This window comes from Arachis hypogaea, chromosome 6 (genome assembly GCF_003086295.3).
Source record: "Arachis hypogaea cultivar Tifrunner chromosome 6, arahy.Tifrunner.gnm2.J5K5, whole genome shotgun sequence".
Classification (NCBI taxonomy): domain Eukaryota; kingdom Viridiplantae; phylum Streptophyta; class Magnoliopsida; order Fabales; family Fabaceae; genus Arachis; species Arachis hypogaea.
Genome location: NC_092041.1, coordinates 23,202,579 through 23,219,774, shown reverse-complemented (window position 1 = coordinate 23,219,774; position 17,196 = coordinate 23,202,579). Strand labels below are relative to the sequence as shown.

The 17,196-nt window shown below is 36.2% G+C and overlaps 1 protein-coding gene and 1 pseudogene across 6 annotated transcripts; one reads left to right on the top strand and one right to left on the bottom strand.

The window, feature by feature from the left end:
• Positions 1 to 4,815: 4,815 nt before the first annotated feature.
• On the top strand, positions 4,816 to 9,092 carry LOC112696464 (pentatricopeptide repeat-containing protein At1g79490, mitochondrial). 6 transcript variants are annotated; one of them, XM_072196873.1, is made up of 4 exons: positions 4,899 to 5,280; positions 5,380 to 5,529; positions 6,396 to 6,552; positions 6,623 to 9,092. In XM_072196873.1, the coding sequence occupies exon 4, from the start codon at positions 6,799 to 6,801 to the stop codon at positions 8,932 to 8,934; it is 2,136 nt and encodes a 711-aa protein (XP_072052974.1). In that variant the 5' UTR covers positions 4,899 to 5,280; positions 5,380 to 5,529; positions 6,396 to 6,552; positions 6,623 to 6,798; the 3' UTR covers positions 8,935 to 9,092. The 6 variants fall into 6 exon arrangements, with proteins under 6 accessions (XP_025605035.1, XP_072052972.1, XP_025605036.1 ...); XM_072196871.1 differs by having other exon boundaries at positions 4,898 to 5,280; positions 5,380 to 5,519; positions 6,396 to 9,092; XM_025749251.3 differs by having other exon boundaries at positions 4,898 to 5,280; positions 6,396 to 9,092.
• A 609-nt stretch (positions 9,093 to 9,701) lies between these two features.
• On the bottom strand, positions 9,702 to 15,016 carry LOC114927819 (putative beta-glucosidase 2; annotated as a pseudogene).
• Between the last annotated feature and the right edge of the window lie 2,180 nt (positions 15,017 to 17,196).

Below are 17,196 nucleotides of genomic sequence, written 5' to 3'. Positions count from 1 at the left end.
AAGCCTCAGTCGCGCAGTCACTGTCCGTCGGCGCCAGCTCTGTTCCACTGCAGCCACTGCCTGTTCGAAGGCCGTTCGAAGCCCATTCGAAGGTGAAACTTGTCGTGGTGTCATTCTCTTGCATGCTCTGTTCAAGGTTTTTAGCTTCTAGGTAATTTTTTTAACTATAATTGAATAATTTGTTGTTACTGTGAAGTTATGTGAATTGTGAACCGTGAACTGTAAGCTATGTCTATGATTTAGAATTTTGATTTTTCTGTGAACTGTGAACTGAACTGGGAACTTTGTTGAATGATTGTTGAATAATTATGAATAATTATTGTTAGTTAAGTTGTGAATTTTAACTCCGCCTATGTTACACTTGCGGTACATAGCCGGTCCCAAGCCCGGATAAAGGAGGAGGGTTGTGTTAGGTCTTCGGCAACCAACGTAAAAATATAGCCGAACCCCCCATGACATGAATCAAAGACATTATTGCGCTAAAGCTAGGTCGTTACCCGGAAGTAACGCGCCGTATGGCTCGAGTACGGTGTCAAAGCAAGAGCCGCTGCATCGGTGCCCGGATGTAGTGTTAAATGAGCAAGGGTTCTCGCGTTTTCGTGAACGGACGAGGGTAAATAAGCTAGTTCACAAAGGAAAAGGTAAAGGTCGAAGCGACAAAAGGTTGAGATTTGGGACATGGAACATAGGCACTCTAACAGGAAAGTCCATGGAGGTGGTGGACACCATGACAAGGAGGAAGATTAACATTATGTGCCTACAAGAAACGAAATGGGTTGGTGCAAAGGCTAGGGAGTTGGATTCTTCTGGTTTCAAACTTTGGTATACAGGAAAGGTGAAGAATAGGAATGGAGTTGGAATAATTGTGGATAAGCAGTGGAAGAAGGACGTAGTTGATGTCAAGAGGGTGGGAGATCGGATCATCTCTATCAAACTTGTGGTGGAGGGAGGTGCTTTCCATGTGATTAGCGCCTATGCACCGCAAGTGGGTTCGGACGAACAACACAAGATAAGGTTTTGGGAGGATCTAGAGAGTTTGGTTCAAGGCATACCTTTGGGAGATAAGATTTTCTTAGGAGGAGATTTAAATGGCCATGTTGGGAGAGAAGTGACTGGATATGGAAGTATTCACGGAGGCCATGGTTTCGGGGTGATCAATGCCGAGGGTAAAACTATTTTGGACTTTTCCTCAACTTTTGATCTTCTCATCGCAAATACATGTTTTAAAAAGAGAGACGAACATCTTATAACCTATAAGAGTGGCATGACAAGCTCTCAAATCGACTTCTTCTTGTTGAGGAGAGTCGACCGAAAATTTTGCATTAACTGTAAAATTATCCCGGGAGAGAGTTTGACAACACAACATAGGGTGCTCGTCATGGATTTTCGCGTTGAGCAAAAGTTGAGGAAAAGACATCATACGAAGAACCCAAGGACGAGGTGGTGGCGGATGAAAGGTGAGGAACAAAGAAGCTTCCTAAGACGGGTAGGAGAAGAGGCAAAGTGGGATGGGAATGGAAGCGCGGAAGAGATGTGGAGGGAGATGACAGAAGTTATTAGAAGAACAGCAAAAGAAAGTTTTGGTGAATCTAAAGGAATAGGACCAAGAGACAAGGAGTCCTGGTGGTGGAATGCGAGTATACAAGAAAAGATAAAGATAAAAAGAGAATGCTTTAAAGAGTGGTCTTTATGCCGCAATGCAGATAACTGGGAAAAATATAAGGCGGCTAAGAAAGAGACAAAAGTGGCTGTAAGTGAAGCAAGAACAAGAGCATATGAGGGTCTCTACCAGTCTTTGGGCACGAAAGAAGGAGAAAAAGGTATATATAGAATTGCAAAGAGCCGGGAAAGAAGAACGAGAGATTTGGATCAGGTTAAGTGCATAAAGGATAAGGATGGAGAGGTGTTGGCTCAAAAGGAGAAGATTAATGAAAGGTGGAAGAGCTACTTCTACGAGTTATTTAATGAGGGACAGAAGACTCTTCCGAGCCTTGGTCGATTATGCACAAGGGAAGAAGATCAAAACTTTGACTACTATCGAAGGATTCGAGACTTCGAGGTAAAAGAGGCTCTAAAGCAGATGAAAAATGGCAGGGCAGTAGGACCTGATAATATCCCGATTGAGGTTTGGAAGGGTCTTGGAGGAAAAGGCATCAACTGGTTAACCAAGCTTTTTAATGAGATTTTAAGGTCAAAGAAGATGCCTGATGAGTGGAGAAAGAGCACCTTGGTACCTATCTACAAGAATAAGGGGGATATACAAAGTTGCGGAAATTATAGAGGGATTAAACTTATGAGTCATACTATGAAGTTATGGGAAAGGGTGATAGAACGGAGGTTGAGAAAAGAGACACAAGTAACAGAGAACCAATTTGGATTTATGCCAGGCAGATCTACAACTGAAGCGATATACCTATTAAGAAGGATGATGGAGAGGTATCGTAGTAATAAAAGGGATCTACACATGGTGTTTATTGATTTGGAAAAAGCGTATGATAGGGTACCAAGGGAGGTCTTATGGAAGGTTTTAGAAAAGAGGAGAGTAAGGATCGCATATATTCGGGCAATTAAAGACATGTATGATGGGGCCACAACTAGTGTGAAGACTCAAGGTGGTGTGACAGAGGAATTCCCTATTGGTATACGATTACACCAAGGATCATCCTTAAGTCCATACCTTTTCACATTAGTTTTAGAAGTACTCACAGAGCACATCCAAGAGCCTGTGCCATGGTGCATGCTTTTTGCCGATGATATCGTCCTTATGGGAGAGTCAAGGGAAGACCTAAATAAGAAGTTGGAGTTATGGAGAGAAGCTCTAGAAGTGTATGGTCTGCGCATAAGCCGTAGCAAGACGGAATATATGGAATGTAAGTTCAGTCTGAGAAGGGAAAACTCCAATATAGAGGTGAAAATTGGAGAGAACACCCTACGAAAAGTTAAAAGTTTTAAGTATCTTGGGTGCATCATACAGGATAATGGAGAGATTGAACATGATGTAAATCATAGGATCCAAGCAGGTTGGTCAAAATGGCGGAGTGCATCTGGTTTTATATGCGACAAAAAAGTGCCTTTAAAACTTAAAGGTAAATTCTATCGCACCGCTATAAGACCGGCTATGCTGTATGGTACGGAGTGTTGGGCGGCTAAAGGGGAGCACGAACATAAGCTGAGTGTGGCAGAGATGAAGATGTTGAGATGGATGAGTGGTCATACGCGATTGGATAAAATAAGGAATGAAGATATAAGGGAGAGAGTTGGAGTAGCACCTATTGTGGAAAAGATGGTTGAATCGCGTCTCAGGTGGTTTGGACATGTGAGAAGAAGACCGATAGAACATCCAGTCAGGAGGGTGGATGAGTTGGAAGATGGACAAAGGGCGAAAGGCAGAGGAAGACCTAAGAAGACCATCCATGAGGTGGTCAAACGAGATCTACATGTAAACGGTCTCTCTGTAGACATGATACATGACAGAGCACAATGGCGTCGTTTGATTCATGTAGCCGACCCCACTTAGTGGGACAAGGCTTTGTTGTTGTTGTAGTTAAGTTGTGAATTTTGTTGTTGTAACTTGTTACTAGGTTGAATTATTATCGAATAATTTTGACTTAATGAGATTATTGGGTTGGAGTGATTTGCTGTGGGTTCTTGTGAACCTGTGATTTTGTACTTGTTAATTCGTTAAATAGTTGTTGTGATTCTTGCAATTGAGATTATTGGGTTGTTTTGCACTTCTCACATTGTTAATTTGCTAAATTGTTGCTGTTATTGTGATTCTTCATTCTTGAGATTGAAATTGTCTTTGTTTTTTGTTATTGGGTTGCTGGATTTTCTATTTGGATTTTGTACTTGTTGGTTCGTTAAATTGATGTGATTCTTGAAAGTTGAAATTGAGATTATTGGGTTGCTTTGTTCTTATCAAATTGTTAATTTGCTAAATTACTGGTGTTATTGTGATTCTTGAGATTGAGATTGTCTTTATTTTTTGTTATTGGGTTGCTGAATTTTCTATTTGGATTTTTTGTAATAATAATTGTTGAAACATTGATTAATTGTTGGTTCTAAACCTTGTTGTTGATTGCTTGAAGCATGATTAATTTTTGAAGCATTGATTGATTAATTGATTAGGGTAGGGTTGTGTTGTGTGGTTCCAAGATGAATATGATTGTTTTGCACTTTTGCTTTGCGATGCTTGCTGGTGGTTATTTGATCTCACCGCATTTCAGCATTTGATCAATGAAATGTTTTGCAAACATTCAGTTTTTGGTTTGCATTTCCATATATTGACTTGGATTTATACCTTACTAAAAGTTGTCCAATGGAATAAGTCAAGCTGATCTCATGAAAATTCCAAATGACTAATAACATTGAATGACAATCTTGGATCAATTGGATGTTGGCATTTTATGTTTGGTTAGTTGTTTTTGTTATTTGACTTTTGAGTTTGTATTTGAATAAGATCATAACATTATAGTTTATGTAGTACTTTTAATTTGGATGATATTTTAAAGTTTATGTTAGAATATAATTATGTTTTAATATGTTTATTGATATTTTATTTATTATTTTATTATAAAACAGTTTTTTCGGTTCAACCACGGTCGAAACGGTTGAACCTATGAACCAGTGAACCAGTAACTAGAGCGGTTCGATGACCGGTTCGGTTTTCAGAACCTTAGTTAAATTACAGGCTACATTTGTCTAATCACGACACAGTCATGGTTATTTTTGTTAATAATTCTAAACGTACGTGGATACTTTTGACAAAACCTTCAACGTTAAAATTATCAAAAAACCTAAACTCTACTTCTAAGAAAATGCAGAACTGCTTTAAGATAAATGTGTGATGCCAAAAACCTTGTTATAAATTGCCTAGGAATCCATCCAAAACAACAGATACATAATGATGCAAAAAGCTTCTTTGTTACAAATTGTGTGTCGATCTATTCATAAACCTACAACTAATTATTTATTGTTAGCAACATATTGCACCCTAAACCAAAATTCTAGAAACCGAATCGATCATCGAACTACTTTAGTTATTGGTTCATTGGTTTACAGATTCAACTGATTCGACCGTGTATATCATGTCTTTATATGAATTATATCCAAGAAAAAATAGTGTCATGTCATATGTTTTGTCCATATAGTATCCATACTTGGTTGATTTTAACTCTTTTAATTATAGTTTTTATTCCAATATATGTTTGGCGTATGTTCTCATCCGGAAAAAGCATTCCTCTAACAATTATGAAATTTGATTTTGTGTTTTATATACAGGTAATTGTTTCAATATTTTTTTAAAATTAGAGAATAAACTATTTTTTCTTATGCGTTTCATTGTCTCCGTCGCTGTCGCCGCCGCCGCCGCGCCTGAAGCTTGTGTTTCTTCAATCTTCAACTGCTGCTCTGGTGCTGAGTCTGCGACGACGCCACTTGGCTTCGGTTTCAGCTCTCCTGCTTCCGCTCTTGCCAGTCGCCACCACTGCGTTTGCCGTTCTGCTTCTGCTGCTTTTTTGGTGCGAATTTGTGAGTATACTCTGTTCTTCTGTGTGAATCTGTGTTCTTGCATATTCAATTAGAAGAAGCTTTAATGCTGTTACCTTCAATGGAGCTGGTTCTGTTGTTTTTCTTTTGTTTCTTGACCTATGAGCAGTGTTATTGTTTCTTGTTCTTGCTTGCTATGCTCGCTTTGCTTTTGATCATAACTTTATATCTATAGGGGGGAAATGCGGCTTTGTGATTTTTGTGCTAATTCATGTGATGTTCAGCTTGATTGGATGGTTAACATTGCTGAGAAATGCAAAAGGAAAAAGTGTGGGATTTTGGAATCTGAAAATCATTTTGGAACTTCCTTAGATAATGAATTGTTAATTTTACTCAATATTATGTTTGCGAATCTGGTGTGATTTCATGGACTGGGGCTTCTAACTTCATTTAGATTCTTCTGTTGGCTTATTCCAATGTTCTAGTTACGAAAACAGAAACAAAATCTGAGTAGAGTAATTCTGATGTATATATTTTATAAATGAAAGGGTTCATAACAATATGATTTTGCAATACTTTGTGACTTGCTACCCTTTTTTTCCTAAAAGAAAAAAGTTATCTCTTAAATTTCTTGGACCACAAAAATTGGTTTTAATTTGCTTATGATTCAATTTTATATAATCCAATCCATGCATAGCCCTTTATTGATCATTGCATTGGTGTTCTTGCTGCCTCTGCTATAAGTTGAATTTTGCAAATTGTTAGTGTTTTGGCTGCTAATTTTTGTTGATGCTCAATTCCTATTAACCTGTACTTGCTCTAAACTATTTTTAGTTGCACTGTCGTTGTTCTTCTGCATCACTTTTTATTTGTTTTCTCTTCCAGTTAAATTCTTACTTTCCTTACAGGCTACTATTGTTGGACCTGAAATGAACTGGGGAACCTGTGGAAGATTATTTTGAAGAAGATTATTCAATGATTCGTCACCGCAGATTGCTCTCTTCCACTACAAATTTTTGCAAACTCACCCACAATTTCTCTGTCCCTCGCTCCTTTATTTCCCCGGTACCTTTTAAGCAAAAGTTAATATATTTTACCTCTATAACCGCATTCACTTCAGTTCGGAGAATCGCAGGTTTCTGCAGAGATTTGAACTTTGTTGAGCAGCTTAGTTCAATCAGATGCTACTGCCATAATGGTGGTGGGCATAAGGAATGGACTGAGGAAATTGAGTACTTGGATGAATCGGGTAGTATCCTTTACAAGGGGAAGGGTATAAGGTCCGTGGAGCCTGGGATTGATGATCATGTGATGGTGGGTGAGGTCAAGAAGCCCTTTGTAAATGCTGCGGCTGTGGCGAAAATAGTTGAGGTTGGGAAGAGGTGGAAATGGGGGCCAGAGTTGGAGACACAATTGGGCAAGCTCCAGTTTGTGCCTAACATGACTCACATTGTTCAATCCTTGAAGATCACTAGCGATAGTGATGCATGTTTGAGTTTGTTTAGGTGGGCGAAGCGGCAACCTTGGTATTCATCTAGTGATGAGTGTTATGTTATCTTGTTTGATTCTCTTAACCAGCGTAGGGACTTTGATGGAATACAATCATTGTTTGATGAGATGGTTGGTGATTCTACCAGTACTGGAGCTTCCTTGTCTGTTTCATGTAATCGGGTGATTCAATATTTGGCCAATGCTGAGAAGTTGGAGGTCTCATTTTGCTGCTTTAAGAAGATACAGGAGGCCGGTGGTGAGATTGATACCGAAACATACAATTCCCTTATTACTTTGTTTTTGGGTAAAGGTTTGCCTTATAAGGCATTTGAGTACGAGAGCATGGAAAAGGCCAGTTGTTCATTGAATAGTTCAACTTACGAATTGATGATCCCAAACTTGGCAAAGTCAGGCCGTCTGGATGCTGCTTTCAAACTCTTCCAAGAAATGAAAGGAAGAGGTTTCCGGCCAGGCCTAAGCATCTTTTTGTCACTTGTTGATTCAATGGGGAAGGCTGGGAGATTAGACAGTGCAATGAAGGCTTACACAGAGATGCGAGGTTATGGGTACAAGCCACCACCTACTATATTTGTTTCTCTAATTGAATCTTATGTGAAGTCTGGAAAGTTAGAAACTGCTCTTAAGCTTTGGGATGAGATGAAGAAAACAGGGTACAGGCCTAACTTTGGGTTATACACTTTGATCATTGAATCCCATGCGAAATCAGGGAAGCTTGACATTGCTCTGTCTGCATTTTCAGACATGGAAAAAGCGGGCTTTCTGCCGACTCCATCTACATATACTTGTCTATTGGAAATGCATGCTGCGTCTGGACAAATAGATCATGCAATGAGGCTGTACAATTCAATGACAAATGCTGGTTTGAGGCCTCCTCTGAGCACATACACTGTTCTTTTGACTCTACTTGCTAATAAGAAGCTGGTGGATGTGGCTGCCAAAATCCTACTTGAAATGAAGGCCATGGGATATTTAGTGGATGTCACAGCTAGTGATGTTTTGATGGTTTATATCAAGGAAGGCTCAGTTGATCTTGCTTTGAGGTGGCTGCGTTTCATGGGCTCATCCGGGATTAGAACCAATAATTTTATAATCAGGCAGTTGTTTGAGTCGTGCATGAAGAATGGATTATATGAATCAGCCAAGCCTCTTCTTGAAACGTATGTAAACTCAGCTGCAAAAGTTGACTTGATACTCTACACGTCCATTCTAGCTTATCTAGTTAGGTGTCAGGAAGAGCAGAATGAGAGACACTTGATGTCTATCCTTAGCGCTACGAAGCATAAGGCGCATGTTTTCACGTGCGGACTTTTCTGTGGCCCAGAGCAGAGGGGACAACCGGTGTTATCTTTTGTCAGGGAATTCTTTCAAAGTATTGATTATGAATTGGAGGAAGGCGCAGCAAGGTACTTTGTGAATGTTCTTCTCAATTACCTAGTTCTAATGGGGCAGATAAACCGAGCTCGATGTGTTTGGAAGGTTGCATATGAGAACAAGCTTTTCCCAAAGGCTATAGTTTTTGATCAGCATATCGCCTGGTCCCTTGATGTTAGAAACTTGTCTGTTGGAGCAGCTCTTATAGCAGTAGTGCACACTCTTCACAGGTTTAGGAAGCGCATGCTCTATTACGGTATTGTACCAAGACGGATTAAGCTGGTGACAGGGCCCACTTTAAAGATCGTGATTGCGCAGATGTTGAGCTCTGTAGAGTCTCCATTTGAGGTCAGTAAGGTGGTTCTTAGGGCCACAGGAGATTCAGTCATGGAGTGGTTTAAGAAACCGATAGTTCAGCAGTTTCTTCTGAATGAAATTCCATCTAGGGCTGATATCCTGATGCACAGGCTCAACATACTTTTTCCCAGTTCAGCACCTGAAATTAGGTCTTTATCCCCACCTAAACCTCTCATTTCTGGCAGGGAGTATAAGCAATCTTCGTAGCCATCGGATAGTAACAGGTACTTCATTTTTAATTGTAAGTCAAAGGGTTACTGAGTAGTGTAAATGCTTCTGTGTGTTTAGAAAGCCAATGCCATGAACAGTTAGGTAGGTAATATTAAAGAATTTGGAATAAAATTTTTCCCATGACATGCATATTAGATTATTTGGTTTCAAATTTTCAATTAGTTCCACTGTATGAGTGGTGCTTGAAGTTAAATGGACAAAAGCGAATGATGACTGCATAGGACAGGACAAAAAAGATTGCATGTATTAAGTACGTAGAGAAAGTGGAAAATAACGTCTTAAAAGCTAGTTGTTAAGAGGAAGAACCACTCTTCTTAATACAACATCAAACATTTCATACTACCCGATGTAGGACTTTGGACACTGCATAATACCCAAGTTCCTAACATGTTTGTCCTCCAAAGAGTTGAGGACTTCAATGCAATTTACTACATGGACAGGATACAGATTTTGTTGGTGTTAACTGGAGGAGCTATTTTTTGGAAGTGTTAAACTAACTATGAATAGCTCTTCTGCTATACATGCTGAACATGTTGTTTGTTATGGTGCTGCTTCACATGCAATGTAGATGAAGAGCTTTGTTTGTACTGCTGGAATAGTTTTGCTACAATAGAAAGACTTCTTTTAAGCTTTTTCAAACATATTTAGGCATCACTCTAGATTCATGGAGCTATTTAGTCATGCTTATATATACTTTCTATGACAAATAGCTTCATAAGTTTCTTTCTGCAAAATGAAAATCGGATGAGAGACATATCCTTCATTCTTTCTTCAATTAAGAGACATGATCATAACTTTCTAGGTAACATATAATATATCATCTCATGTTGACTAATAAATTCGATTAATATGTCACTTTACTATTCTTTGGCAAAGTGCCAAGTTATTACCATAGCACAAATTCGTATCAATTAGATTTTAACAAGTCCTTATTACATTATTAAATGGCATCATGTAATGAGGAATTCTTTTCAATTTGCATGGCCACCATTGGATCCATATTGCTGTTGAGGGAGTACCATACAAAAGAGAGCTTAGGTTGTCTCCTCAAAGTGGGGTCCTTCAAATTAATGTAATAAAGGCCATAAGTGAATTCATATCCACTTAATAATTCGAACACATCAATGAACGGCCATACAAAATAGCCTCTTATGTCATGTCCATTCCTTTCAACATCACAAAAAAATATAATTATAAATTGAATTAGCAAAGGTTCAATAAATTTTTATGGAGAAAAAAAGAAAAGTGCTAAAGATGAAAATGGAAGTACTACCTTAGCATATCAAGTATACTTCCAATGTATTCTTTTAAGTATTTTATCCTCGGCCAGTCTTCCAATGATGAATTTCTACGTGTTTGTTGACCTGTGAAGTCCAAAAAATAATGATCATATCCTTTCATTCTATGATTGGTTTGTTTGACAAAAGAATTGGAAGCTTTTTAGATGTTGATGTCATCTACTTGACACAATAATCAATCGAAATTTAATCATAATCATACATGTGTAATTCATTTTGAATGTGTATTTTGTATTTCAATACATATCTTATGCTAATTGATGTGTTAGCTAATTTTTTGTGTATACAGTAACAGTTGAATTTCAAAAGAAGTCAATGTATTTTGTTATCAAATTTATATTGTGTTGGAGAGACAAGATAAACAGAAGCAAACCATTTTCTTGAATGTAATGTAAATTGGAAATTTTCCATAAATACTCTTCAATGAGTCAAGCAACCCTTGTAAAGTCCATGGAATGATTGGAATCTAAACCGTACCAACCAACAAGTTAGTGTAAACATCACCCATGCATAAATTAAAATATTAAAAAATAAAATTTATTTAAGTTTCAACGCTACTATTACCTCATCAGATGTTTCGTTTCTGGTATAAGCTACATCCAAAAATAACATATATAATTAGATTTTTTTTACTCAATTAAATAAATAGATGATAACTTAAGTAAATAGAATATGGTATAAACCTTCCTATAAGTTCCACAGCCATATCTGCTACATAATCTCTATCTTTTATACATAGACTTCTAGGATTGTCCCTAACATAAAATGAAACATAAAGTAAATGGTCAAATTAGTCCCTAAAAAATTATTCATTCTATAAATTGGTTTTCGAAAGATTTTTTTAGTCAAATTCATCCTTTAAAGATTTTAAATTAGTCATGTTAGTCTTTGCATTATTTTGTTTGTTGATGGTGTTAAAATTTACTAATGTAACGTGTAAAATGACACTCCAACATACACCTAGGAGTCTTAATTGACTATTAACATGATTAATTTATGAAATTAGATCAAGTCAACTCCAAATTAGGAAATTCCAATGCTTCAAGTTTTCTCTTCAATTAAATTTTGATTTGATATAATTTCATAAAATAATCATGTTAATAGTCAATAAGACTCTTAGATGTATGTTGGAATGTCACTTCATGTGTTACATTAACAAATTTTGACACTATCAACAAAGTGACAAAATGATTAACATGACTAATTAAAAATTTTTAAAGGACGAATTTGATTAAAAAAAATCTTTCGAAAATCAATTTAAAGAATGAATAATTTTTTAAAGACTAATTTGACCATTTACGCAAATTTATTCCTAGGAAGTCAATTGAGCCTTTCACCAAATTTGATTCACTTTTCGTGAATACTGGAAGCCTTGAACCAACATTCTTTTTCATGGTGTTAGGGTAATCCCAAAAAATAAAGGGATTCAAAAACCTACAACCATAAAAAACACACACAACCCAATTGAATTATATTGTAAAGAGAAATTATTATATTATAATTAATATCATACTTACCACCCATGATAGAAGGCTCAGTCCTCTGAGTAGCAATTATATCTTCACTTGTATTTGTTAGAGGAACAAAACCAAAAGTAAGGAGATTAAACCCAATTAATCGATGTTGCTTGTCCTACATGAATCATATCTTGTTTTACAATAAATTACTCAAATTTACAAAGGACAACGTTCACATGAAAATGTCATTATAAACTTTTAGATGCTTAATTAATCAAATATATTTTGCCAAATATATCAAATCATCTAATAGTTTACAATGCTATTTTCATGTGAAGATATTATCATGAGAGTATCTACCATTTATAAATGTCATCATCAAAATAGATATGATACGGATTCACAATTAAGGTTTAACTCGACCTTGTAATATACACGACCCAAAATTTTTTATTCTTGCCAAATTTGGGTTGAAAATTTTTAACCTCGTGCACTTTTTGGGTTAAAATAGGTTTTAATTTTAAAATTTTACTAAAATTATTCTATCTTTAATAATTCTTATTACAAGTAATACACTATCAATTTTAATTAATTTTAATTATATAATACTTAAATGTATGGGTAATTATTATGGTGTATATCTAATATAGACATATAGTTATAAATATAATTGTCATAAAATGATTTTTTTTTTTAAATTTAAGTTAATAAAAAAACACATAAATAATTATACTTTTAATAGACAGAGAGTAATAATAGTAACCGTTATTTACGTGGTAGTTGTTCCTATACAATCTTGCAACTGATGCATGAGCTAACAACATATTATGTGTTGCTAAGTATGGTTCATTTGAAGAAGCTCCCTTAGAGCAATTAAATATAGAAGAAGGAGAACAATGTTGAGGTGGTAAGTATCCCATATCATAGCCACCTTTTACAAAAGCATTTCCTTCATTCACTGTTGTCTAATGTTTGACTCTGTCAGTCTGTCTCCAAATTCTCTCAAACACACATCCGCATATGTCGTGAAGTCTCTTCTACAAGAATATGCACGCAAAAAATAACATGTTAATAATATCATCTTTCTTTAATTTTTAGGCTTTATTACATTGATTTGAAGGACCCGAGGAGACAACCTAAGCACTCTTCTGTAGGGTACTCTAACTTCCTCAACAACAGAACTATGGACCCAGTGGTGGCCATGCAAATTGAAAAAAATTCCTCATTAAATGATGCCATTTAATAATGTAATAAGGACTTGTTAAAATCTAATTGATACGAATTTGTGCTATGGTAATAACTTGGTACTTTGCCAAAGAATAGTAAAGTGACAATTCATGGTGTAAATTAATGGAATTTATTAGTCAACATGAGATGATATATTATATATTACCTAGAAAGTTATGATCATGTCTCGTAATTGAAGAAAAAAATGAAGGATATTTCTCTTTTTCGATTTTCATTTTTGCAGAAAGAAATTTATGGAGCTATTTGTCATAGAAAGTATATATAAACAGGATTAAATAGCTCCACAAATCTAGAGTTGTTAGTTAATATTATTTTTATTGACGCTAATTTCTTACTAATTCAATTAGTAAGTTGATTAGGACTTATGGATTGAGATTAATTAGGTCTATTTAACTTTCTCCCGATATTGGAGATAACGAAATATGATTAGTACTTGGTAATTGTTGTATTATGATTAATGACTAGGATAAAAACCTTGATTCTCAATCTTTGCCATGAATGCTTCTTTAGTTATTGTTATCTTTAGTTGTTTGCTTTATTTTATTGTCTTTTAAATTCTTGTCCTCTTATTCGCAAACCCCCTTGAACCTCAAAACCAATACTTGAGCACTCGATTCTAATTCCTAGTGAGAACGACTCGGGAGTAATACTCTCGGTTATTTTTATTGGATTTGCATTCGTGGCAACCAAAATTAAACTTTGATGGAGAATCCATTGTTGATTTAGACTATGCTTGCAATGAAGTAATCTCTTTATTGAAAAATTCTAGACCGGCATAAATTCTTTCTATCACTCCACGGACCTTATACCCTTACCCTTGTAAAGAATACTACCCGATTCATCCAAGTACTCAATTTCCTCAGTCCATTCCTTATGCCCACCACCATTATGGCAGTAGCATCTGATTGAACTAAGCTGCTCAACAAAGTTCAAATTTCTGCAAAAATTTGCGATTCTCTGAACTGAAGTGAATGCGGTTATAAAGGTAAAAGATATTAACTTTTGTTTAAAAGGTACTGGGGAAATAAAGGAGCGAGGGATAGAGAAATTGTGGGTGAGTTTGCAAAGATTTTTAATTGGAAGAGAGCAATCTGCAGTGACGAATAATAGAATAATCTTCTTCAAAATAATCTTCCACAGGTCCCCAGTTCATTTCAGGTTCAACAATAGTAGCCTGTAAGGAAAGTAAGAATTTAACAGGAAGAGAAAACAAATAAAAAGTGATGCAGAAGAACAACGACAGTTCAACTAAAAATAGTTTAGAGCAAGTAGAGGTTTATAGGAATTGAGCATCAACAAAAATTAGCAGGCAAAACACAATAGCAATTTGCAAAATTCAACTTACAGCAGAGGCAGCAAGAACACAATGCAATTATCAATAAAGAGCTATGCATGGATTGGATTATATAAAATTGAATCATAATCAAATTAAAACCAATTTTGTGGTCCAAGAAATTTAAAAGATAACTTTTTTCTTTTAGGAAAAAAAGGGTGGCAAGTCACAAAGTATTGCAGAAATCCCATACTTCTTCCTTTTGCATTTCTCAGCAATGTTAACAATCCAATCAAGCTGAACATCACATGAATTAGCACAAAAATTATAAAGCCGCATTTTTCCCCTTTTAGAAATAAAGTTATGATCAAAGGCCAAGGGAGCATAGCAAGCAAGAACAAGGAACAATAACGATGCTCACAGGTCCAGAAACAAAAGAAAAACAACAGAATCAGCTCCATCAAAGGTAACAACATTAAAGCTTCTTCTAACTGAATATGCAAGAACATAGTAACAATAAAACACTGCAAGCTACCAAAATCTACCAACATCCTTTAAAGCTTCACCAGATCAAGCCCACAGATTCACACAGAAGAATAGAGTATACTCACAAATTCGCACCGAAAAAGCAGCAGAAGCAGAACGGTGAATGCAGCAGTGGCGACTGGTAAGAGCGGAAGCAAGAGAGCTGGCACCAAAGCTGAGTGGCGTTGTCGCAGACTCACAGCACCAGAGCAGCAGTTGAAGATTGAAGAAACACGAGCATCAGGCAGCGGCGGCATCGACAGAGACATGAGATGTCGGCAGAGAGAAAACCCAATAGAAGCACTCTAAATTGGCAGCTGGCAGCTAGAAGTGGAGAGGCTCAGGCGGTGGCAGCGAACAGATAATAGAGAGGTGTGAAGTGATGCAGAATCCGTTGAGCTTAATGGAACTTTGTTTTTTGGTGGTAGAAATTAGAATAGGAGAAAAGGACAAATAAGTCTCTAACTTTTTGTCTTGTAGACATTTAAGTCTTTGAAGATTGAAAAATACATATACGTTCCTGACCTTCTCAAAATCAGGACATTTAGATCCCTCCGTTACATTGAGCTTTTAAGACCTAACGGAGATGTCTAATGTGAACTCCATTCTGCTGACGTGGCCGTTACGGTGTGTCATGTGGAGGTGCGAAATAGTTAAGGGACAAAATAGTCCCTCACACCAAAAGTAACGCCGTTCGATAGCCCTAATCCTACAAAAAGGTGAACAAAAATGGGGTCTATGAAGTTGTTCATGGCCGCTGATGGTGTATCCTCGAGTTCAAGGAAAAGTGAAGGAGGAAGAAGACAGAAACTGTCCGTAACAAGTTCGGGAACGTTTGCATTGCATGCCAGAGATGAGAAAGATGAGGACATCTCCTCGAAGTGCTTTTATGGAGTTTATGCAATCATGTTCATGTCGAAGACTAACAAAAACCTCTGACAAAGTTTTCTTTGGGTGTCCATTCTATAAGGTAAGTAAAGAAATTTGTTGGTTATGCACAATTCTTCACCTGAAATACTATATGATTTTTGAACTGTGGTACACCGTGTAGGTAAGAGAACTGCATTGCTCATTTTTCTGGTTTGATGAACACATTGTGAGACTCAAGAACTCTGATACAAGGACCTTGGGAGAGAAGGATATAGAAATTGTTGAAGAGCATCACAGGAGACATGAGCTAAAAAATAGAATCAATAGTTTGGAGGAGAGGATTGTTGCTTTAGAGATGAAAAAAAACCAATTGGATGGTGCATTTATGTTGTTATAGTTGCTTTGTGTGTTGTTATAAAGTGTAGCAATTGAGTGGTGTCTGAAATAAAAAAATGGCAACACAGAGAGTAGTGTTTTTTACTAATATGTGCTGTAATGATTAAAGCCATTTAAGATATTCATAGTCTCTGTATTTTGTAGTGTATGTGAAGAAAATGCAATAAAATTACTGTTAAAAATATACTCTCAATTGTTCAGGGATTGAAATTAAAGTTGTCAAATTTAAAGAATAAAATATATAACTTCAAAAGAACAAACACATTTGCCAACAATGTAGTTTGCTAAATTACATGGTATCATCTGACAAGTTTACTTTGACCAAAATGAAACAACACACAATAAGGACCATAAAAAGAAATTCTCAAGTTTGTCATAAACCATTACAAGAAAACACATTAAACCTAAACAAAATGAGAGACATAATTTTTCACTTTGCATTGTTAGATGATGGATTGAGAATGAACTTCAACAGTTTTATTGTAGCAGGAGTAGCTACTGCTAATGTCTCCTTCGATGCTGATGCACTTGGTGTTGATGGTGGAGCCTGAGAGTTGGATGGGAGTGGACCTTAGTCAAGTGCGGCCTGAAGATTTTTTACTTTGTCCTGGACTTGGAAGGATTCAACTGATCTCTTTTTGGGGCCATGGATGGAACTTTGGCAGGAGACCTAAATGGAGTGTACAAATTAGTGTACAAGCAGAATAATATAGAGTTTTTCTTTAATAATATAGAGTACCCCTTTAATAATCAATGTAAAATTCATATAACAATTACATACAAATTGCAAATAGAATAATATAGAGTACTTCTTTAATTATCAATGTAAAATTCAAATTACAATTATATATAAATTGCAAATAGAATAATATAGAGTACATCTTTAACAATATAGAATACCCCTTTAACAATCAATGTAAAATTCAGATTATAATGACATATAAATTGCAAATAAAAGTAGACAGCCTTGTATGATTGATATCCTAGGCCCTTGAACAAGGTTATCAAGTCTCCGAAGTTGATAAAATTAATGTCCATCTTCGAAAACTTCTCTTCCTTACCATGTACATAAACAAGATCACCACCATCTCTTCTAATAAAATTATCCCCATGATGAAAAATTGGCACCACATAGTAATCATCCATCTAAAAAAAATAAACTAACCATTTT